The 9,128-nt window shown below is 35.6% G+C and overlaps 1 protein-coding gene across 1 annotated transcript; it reads left to right on the top strand.

Annotated features, from left to right (window-relative positions):
* The first annotated feature begins 1,944 nt into the window (after positions 1 to 1,944).
* On the top strand, positions 1,945 to 3,627 carry LOC128196501 (cyanogenic beta-glucosidase-like). Its single transcript, XM_052877582.1, has 5 exons — positions 1,945 to 2,065; positions 2,423 to 2,715; positions 2,917 to 3,032; positions 3,356 to 3,464; positions 3,541 to 3,627. The coding sequence occupies exons 1-4, from the start codon at positions 1,945 to 1,947 to the stop codon at positions 3,369 to 3,371; spliced, it is 546 nt and encodes a 181-aa protein (XP_052733542.1). The 3' UTR covers positions 3,372 to 3,464; positions 3,541 to 3,627.
* Positions 3,628 to 9,128: the final 5,501 nt, after the last annotated feature.

Here is a 9,128-nt window from a genome sequence, read left to right as displayed (position 1 = left end):
CTCCTACTCCTAATTCTACTGAGTTTCTTCTCTGGTTGCTGCATCAGTTTATAACCAATTCTCTGACCAACTCCCGTAGGATCTCCTTGAATTCAGACTAGTTGTTTTGTCTTGTTCTCAATTGGTAGCCTGAATTCCTTCCAGCTTTCACGTTTGTTTTTGTCTCCCCCATAGGTTCCTGACTTCCTTCAACTCCTAGATTTGCCAAGGAAATAGGTGAGGCCTTACATCTCTTGTCTTCTTCTTCATGCCGTGGACACCCTTCTTCTTCCCATTCACACATCTGTTTCATTCTCTGCTTGATGTGAATTTTCTTCCATCCATGGCTCCCTTCTTCATTCCTCTTTGAACGCTACCCATGGGTCATCTCCGTGTACCTCCAAACTTCTAGATCAAGGTGCTGCACTTTCATTTGCTGCTGGGACAAGGTGAAGATAGCTGGGCTTGCTTACTGGATGCGCTGCTTCTGCTGTGATCGTCATGGACGCTGCTTTCAAGCTTCTCCTCTCCAGTGATGCTTGTTGGATGGTTGCTGCATCCTCTCATGCTTCCATCATCAAAATGTTGTGTGCTTTGAACGTGGCAGCTGTTGTAGTCCAGCCAAGATTCACGTGAATCTTCTTCTAGTAGGCTCCCTTCACCATTCCATGACAATGAATCAACTCTTCTCCCTTTGGTCCTCCAAAACAATCTTCAAGAAAACATCCAAAATAGCATGCTAAGTGGTGGCTGGATGGTGCTTCTAATGCTAGACCAGAACCGTGGAGCTTGCTGGACTGTGAAGGCCGTGAGTGTTGCTGCCATCTTTCGGCGAAGCTGCTGGGCTTTCTTTTCTCCAAGACCAAGCCGTGACCAAACTTGCTGCTGCATCTCAAAACTGTTTTCTGGACTTCCTTCTTGAAAATAATAAAGAACCGAACACTCTTTCAATTTGTGGGCCATGATGTGCTTTTTATTTTTCAATTGAAGAATCAAAACCAAGTGGAGTGAAATAGCCTGAGGCTGGCAGAGCTGACCCCACCCAGCAACTCAAAATAGATTTCACTCCTCTTAGATTAAGCACAAATATTTGAATGCTTCAATGCTCTTCCTGCACACATGTCTCCTCTTTCTCTTAAACCTTCCCATTCTGTTTTATCCACTCTTCCCCTCCTCTTTCTCTTTCTTTCTATTTCTTGCCTCCCAAGCTGCTGCCCATCACGTTCTCTCCATACTCTGCTGGTCATCACACCTTCTTTATTTTAATTAAGTGAAGTGCCGTGTGCAAGCTGTACCATTTGCTCTCTATAATGCCGTGTCTTTTAGTGCTCACGTGGGGTCCCTTTCTTAAACATTGTGATTGCTTTCTTTTCCTAAGGCCGTGACACTCACTCTGCACCATATATCTATTCCGTGAATTAGTGTTGTCCACTTTCTTCCTTGTGATAGCTAAATAATTTAACCCTTTCTTAAACATTGTGATAGCTAAATAATTTAACCCACTTTCTTTCTCAAAATAAAATTATGTTATCCTCCCATGCCTTGCTGCACTGAAAACTTCCTTCATTGAAGCATATTTTTACATTGTGGACCGTGAATGTGGAACTTCCCATGCTGCCAATTAACTATGTGCTTTCCACTTTCTTCCTTGGTTCATATGGTGTTTTTCATGTGAGTGGCTTCCTTGTCATCATGCATTTTATTTCAGCCAAGAAAAGAGGTCTGACCCATGTGCTTTGCTTTCCATGAATTCCACACGGCCCCTTCTTCTTTCACGTAACAAGCCCCTCATTTCTCCATTCTTTATTCATCACACCATTCTCCTCCATAACGTGCGGCTGGTCTCTTTCTCGTGCAACACCAAAATTCTACACTCACCCATGTGCTTTGCTGACCAAAATTCTGCTCCACTTACACCCATACACCCACGTGAAATTCCTGTTGTGTGTTGTCTCCCAAGCTGGAATGTTGGATTGTCTCCTCCATTGCTGGACTGCATGGAGTGCTGGACGGAGAGTTGCTGGCTGGTTTTGCTCTCCAAATGAAACCTATAGCTGCACCACTTCTGCTCCACTGCTACTGGATTGTGAGTTTTCTCTTCAAGCTGCATGGACGTCTGCCTTCCTCTGCTGGAACGTTGGTGCCTCTCCAAAACTAGAATGTTGTTGAAGCTGGAAGGTGGACCACGGCAGCTGCTGGATGTGTAACTGTGAAGCACCATTTCTTCACTTTCTTTTTATCTCCCAGCTGGATGCGTGAGAAGTGGTGGAGTTGGACGTTGAAGGCTTTACTATAATGGATTAAACAAACATCACGTTTTAATAAAAACTGACAGATATTTGGTATTATTTTTTTACAATTTGGTAGTTTTATTTTATTTTTATCAGTATATGAAACTATTAGTTATTTTTATTAATTACTTTACTCTTGGAAAATTCAATAGCTAGTTTTGTTGATCAAACACCTGTATCAATCTTCAGCAAGGATTTTCGGGATTATGCTGACGTTTGCTTCAAGGCATTTGGAGATAGAGTTAAGCATTGGGTTACACTGAACGAGCCATGGACTTACAACATTAATGGCTATGCAAATGGAACAATGGCACCAGGACGTTGTTCTAGTTGGGTAAATCCAAATTGCGTTGGAGGAGATTCTGGTACAGAGCCCTATATAGTTTCACACAACCAACTTCTTGCTCATGCAGCAGCTGTTCGTGTATACAAGACCAAGTACCAGGTTTGTTATTACTTTATTAAGAACCTTTTCTTTCATCAGTTCAAATTTTGTTGAACTTTACCTATATATATATATATATATATATATATATATATATATATATATATATATATATATATATATATATATATATATATATATATATATAAGAAAAGGGATAGTGGGAGTAGTAAACTGATATTTTGAAACGTGCATGTGCAGGCATCACAGAAGGGTTTGATAGGCATTACCTTGGTATGTAATTGGTTCATACCATTTTCAGATACCAAATCTGATCAGAAAGCTGCTGAAAGATCGGTTGAATTCATGTATGGATGGTAAGAAATCAATTCTTGTTCCTCTTCTTTAGTTTGTTAAAGACTACCAATGGAAAACTGAATCAAAGCTTATTGATTTCAGGTTTATGGATCCATTAACCTGAAATCAATAAAAGGGTCTTCTTTTAAATTATTTTAAATGCTTATTCTTTGGAATGGTTACGTGAATTGGTATATGATGTGTCATGCATTATCTTATTTCTATGTATTGCATTTTAGTGGATTTAAACCAATGGGAATTGAAATGCATTCTTGCTGGAAAAGCTAATGGGATTTAAGCCAATGGGGATTGAACTTCATTAAACTTTTCTTTGTCATTGCAGGTTGGAAAAGCTATAACAAAAGATGATAAAGCTCAAACATAATTGTTCTGGTTGTGATTACAAGTTGCTAAATTAGTATTGAAGTCCAAAGTGTTATTACTACAGAGAGGTATATGATTCAAATGCTACATAAATATTTTATTCTATTAGTTGGTTAAAATCTTGTTTAATATATATTTGTATAGTGTGGATGCAGGGCATATATATTTATTGTATGGGATGTTAGTCATGATTGATATTGTTATATATATTACATTTATTACGTTATATATTATATAGCAAGCTAAGATAAGTTTTCGTTTCAGATTTTGGGTGTAAAATATTATAATATATATATATATATATATATATATATATATATATATATATATATATATATATATATTAGATGGTTTGTAATAAACTTTTTCCTTTGGGATTATTAGTATATTATATTAAAAGTATTAATTGGATTGCTGCAAAATTAGTTTTATTTGGATGTATGAACGTGTGAATGTACCAAGAGGTTTGAACAAATATTATGCACCATACCTTGTGATTTTAGTATAATCTTGTTGCAAATTTGGATTCAATTATTATTAATTAGTTGACTTCTTTTTCATAATATTTTAGATAAAAACTCTTAAGAAAAGAAAATAATAAAAAATCTGCTGAAAATTCTTTGTTGTTTTGATAAAAATGTTGCAGGAAATTATTTGATGTTTGGATATAAAAATGCTGCAGAAAATTGTTTGTTGTGTTGATTCAAATGCTACATAAATATTTTATTGTATTAGTTGGTTAAAATCTTGTTTAATATATATTTGTATAGTGTGGATGCAGGGCATATATATTTATTGTATGGGATGTTAGTGTTGATTGATATATTGTTATATATATTACATTTATTACGTTATATAAGCTAAGATAAGTTTTCGAAACCTATGTCTTATTTTTGATAAATGTTGAAAGTTTTCAGTGAATTATATCTTTTATTAAATAGTTGTAAATGCTTATCTATATTAGATGATTTTTGGCAATTTGTTAATTATGTTGACTTTTATCAGCTATTGAAACTCATAACTATTAAATGCAGATGCAGAATTACCTATTTTTTTTTATAAAATCATAAATTATATACGGATTTTTCCGTATATAATTATATACGAATTTTATATACGGATTTTTCCGTATATAATTATATACAGATTTTATATACAGATTTTCCGTATATAATTATATACAGATTTTATATACGGATTTTTCGTATGTAAATTATATACGGATGTTATATACGGATTTTTCGTATGTAAATTATATACGGATTTTTTCGTATGTAAATTATATACGGATATATCCGTATATAACTTAGCTACGCTTCTTTTATATACGGATTTTTGTCTGTATATAATCCGTATGTAATATCATTTTATATACGGATTTTGGAGGTTATATACGGATTTTGACCGTATGTAACTGTGATTTTTCTTGTAGTGTATGTATTAGGGTTGATTCTTGTAATTTATATTTGATTTATTTACCGTTGAGAATCATCCACAAGCTATTTTAATCGATTAAACCCAGTTTTAATCGATTAAAACGAGGCTGACACTGAAAACCCAATTTCCCCTGTAATAATCGATTAAAGCTAATAATAATCGATTAGTTAATCGGTTATTCCTGAGAATAATCGATTAACACTAGCCGTTGGGAGTTTCAGATTTGAAAAACTAGCCGTTGTACTCATTTTAATCGATTAATACTTGTGTTAATCGATTAAATGCGTTAGATGGCTCGTTTTCGAAGAATGGAAGGGTATTAGGCTGAGTCTATAAGATGGCTCACTCTTAATCTCAAAAAGAAACTCTTCCCTTGTGCTAAAGACCTCTGAACTCTTTAAGAACTCTGTGAGATTGTTGAAGCTAAGGAAACTCTTGTCTGCAAAGTCCTGAAGTGCTACTGCGGTGACAGAGGAATAACTTGTTCATCCTTGGTGTATCCGAGGAAGTGCTTGGAAGAAAATCATCCTTCGTGAAGCATTCGAAGGAGGTAGTCATCCTTTGTGAAGATTCAAAGGAAGTGTAAGTTCGTCTCTTGTGGTTTCAAGAGAGGTGGTATTTCTAAACTCTTACAAATTATATTTCTTTGTGATTAATATTTGTAACTGTTTTGTGTTAGTGAAAAAATGTTTATCTTTTTTGAGATAAGCGACTGGACGTAGGATCCGAGTGATCTGAACCAGGATAAAATCACCTGTGCAATTTTTCTCTTTCCCTTACTCTGTCATTTATATTTAATTATCTGCTTAGTAAGAAAAATTAAGAGAAAAATAATAAAAGGCACAATAAAAGTATATAACCAATTCACCCCCCCTCTTGGTTTGTTCCACGCTAATAATTCCGTTGCAGCGATTTCAATAGTGAATGCTTAAGACTTATGGCAGCCACTTTCTTCAAAAGTTGTCAGTTGCAACATGGTTTCCAAACCAACCAATATTGCTTCTTGAAATGAGCTATAAAATGTGTCAATATGAGTGTTGAATCCTTTAGTGTTGGGAGGTCTTAGCACCGTCCAATGATCAATTCCAGCCACCACAAGTATCAAACAACAAGCAAACAATGCAAACAAATTAGAAGTCACTCAAACAGTAAGTACTAGACTGACATAGGGGAGTAAAAAAAAATACTGGGAACAACACATAATGAATTTGAACAAAATAAAAACTATACGTGAAAATAGACATCTAGACGAAACTATGAAAAAAAATTGCATGGAAAACGGATAAGAATTGAACTCGAACGAAGACACACAAGTTGACACAACATTCACGCAGCACTGTGCGAAAATTGAAATGGCTGAGATGCATTGGGCTCAATTGCCATTTCTCATTTAACCTTCAAAATGTTCCAAATTGTATTTCCAAAATTTTCCTTGCAATTACTAATCCAAATAATTAGCTCAGATAATTCAAATTAATCAAAATAAGAATTTCTGATCAAATTAAGCACAATTAGCAAAAACGGAAAAATACAGGACAATTAAGCACAATTCCCTGATTAATTTTGGTACACTAAACTAAGTGAAGTGAAGAAAATATTGACTCATCATTCCCCAACAACAATGAAGGTTTAGTTCACCATAGACATGGTGAAACTAGATGAAAAACAATGAAAGAACGAAAGATAGAACCCTAGAAGTTGAAGAATAGAGCTTGAGCATCCAAAATCCTCCTCCAAGGGGTAAAGAAAGTGTGGTTTCTCCTCTTTCTGTCCAAAGATACTAACCCTAATTCAACTAAAACCTTATATTGTTTCCTAAGGATTACAAAAAATAGGCCGAAGCCCAAATTAATGGCGCTCAGTGATGACAAATTTATGAACACCGAAAAACGGCGCCAAAAAGTTGTTTAACCCTCGGCAAGTGTGACCGAATCGTATCAAGTAATGAACTCTGTAAGACCAAGTATCGTTCTCCCAAAGGACTCACGGCCTAGTTAGTTATATGATTTCTTGATTATTTAAGACTTGTGAACAAATTGTTGTAAGTTTCAAATGCAAAAGATAAAAAGTAAACATGTATGCATGAGTTTTGATCAATGGGAAAGAAAAACACAAACACTGAATGAATTATATGGATGAGTATGTTGTTGGGGTAATCAATTTTATCTTATCCACTCTCATATATTTTAGGAATTCATCATTCTTTTCATAAATGTTAATGCCACTCTCTAAAACACCTTGCAAAGAAAGTCTATCCTTAATTACGAGTTCATACAATTCCTAGCATCCCTAATAATTAATTTTGAAGCACAGAAGCTTAAAGGCAACCAACCCTCATATCCCTTGTCTAGGAAATATGCTATTGGGAGAATTTCCCCGTATGTTCCCATATCGACAAAATCAATAATCATGACATCGAATGAGTTAAACAATGCATGTTTCGAGCAAAGAAGAAAAACCCTAACTAATGATAAAGAACGCATGTATCATAAATATGATGTTTAAACACAAAATTCCATATATGAGAGCTTCAAAAGATTACATTGATTCTCCAACAACAATACAAAGTTTAGTTCACCATATTCATGGTGAAACTAGATGAAATACAATGAAAGAGTGAAAGATAGAACCCTAGAAAGTTGAGTAGGTAGCCTTAGAATCCAAGATCTTCCTCTAAGGGGTGGAAAAGTGAGTGTTTGATTCGTACTCTCCAAAGATACAAACCCTAGGAAGTCCTAAAGCTTATATACTATTCGAAATATTACAGAAAAGTGGGCCTAAGCCCAAGATAATGCCGCTCAGCGGTAAGTGCGTGTATTGAATTCTTCCATTCAGCGGCATTTTCACCCCTCAGCGGAGCCAACGTGAGTTCATTAATGCCGCTCAGCGATAAACTGGCGCTGAGCGGTACTTGCGACTTCTCTTCTTTTGCACTTTTTGAGTTCTTTTCTGATTTCATATCTATCCTTCTTCACTTCTTTCATCAAATTCACCTTAAAACCTGCATAAAACACTGAAATCTAGCATAAACCTGTCCAACTCTCTTATTTCAAAAAATATGAACAAAAGCATGATTCCAAGCTAGTTTCTAAGTGTTAAAGGTTGCTTTTAGTATTAATTTTAAGCATGAAAATAACAGTTTTTCAACTGTTATAACTCAGCGGCACTTTTTCCGCTCAACGGTAAGTGCGGGTCTTCAGAATTCTCGCTCAGCTGCAGTTTTGGCCCTCAACGGTGACTGCAGAACTCTAGAGTGTCGCTCAACGGTAATATTGATGCTCAGCGGTGACTGCTGTTTACCCCTCGGCAAGTGTAACCGAATCGTATCAAGTAATAATCCTGGTAAGACCAAGTATCGTTTCCCAAGAGACTCACGGCCTAGACAGTTATGTAATTTATTGATTAATTAAGACATGAGAAGAAATTGTTGTAAGTTTCAAATGCAAAAGACTGAAAAGTGAATATGTATGCATATGGTGATCAATGGGCAAGAAGAAACAAAACATGTGAATTAAAATATATGGATGAATATGTTGTTGGGGTTTATCAATTTCATCCTTTTCACTCTCTTGTATTTAGGAATTCATCAATCTTTTCATTAATGTTAATGCCACTTTCTAAATTACTTTAAACCCGATGTCTCGGCGAAGAAAGCCTAATCATAATCACTAGTTTACAATGTCTTGTCTCCCTAGCAATTAATCATGCATTATAGTGAACAGAAGCTTAAAGACAACCAATTATCATACTCCTATGTCTAGGTTGGTAATACACTGATGGGAGAGATTCCCCAGATCTAGATTTCCCCGTATGTGTACATATCGACAAAACCAATAATCATGACATCGAATGAGTTAAACAGTGCATGCTTTCAGCAAAGAGGAAAAACCCTAAATATTAATGAAAGAAAGCATGTATCATAAACATGATCTTGAAGAACAAATTCCATACAAGAGAGTTTCTAAAGATTTACATTAATTCCCCAACAACAAAATAAGTTTAGTTCACCATATTCATGGTGAAACTAGATGAAATACAATGGAAAAGTGAAGGATAGAACCCTAGAAAGTTGAGAAAGGAGCCTTAGCATCCAAAATCCTCCTCCAAGGGGTGAAAGAGTGCGTTTTCGTCCCAGCCCAAGATACAAACCCTAGAATGTCCTAAAGCTTATATAATATTATAAAGATTACAGAAAAGTAGGCCCAAGCCCAGAAGAGTGTCGCTCGGCGGTTAATACCGCTCAGCGGTAGTAGCGCGTGCTTCATTCTTCCCCTTAACGGCATTTCTCCCCTCCG

Source organism: Vigna angularis, chromosome 5 (genome assembly GCF_016808095.1).
Source record: "Vigna angularis cultivar LongXiaoDou No.4 chromosome 5, ASM1680809v1, whole genome shotgun sequence".
Lineage (NCBI taxonomy): Eukaryota > Viridiplantae > Streptophyta > Magnoliopsida > Fabales > Fabaceae > Vigna > Vigna angularis.
This window is presented reverse-complemented; position numbering and strand designations above follow the sequence as displayed.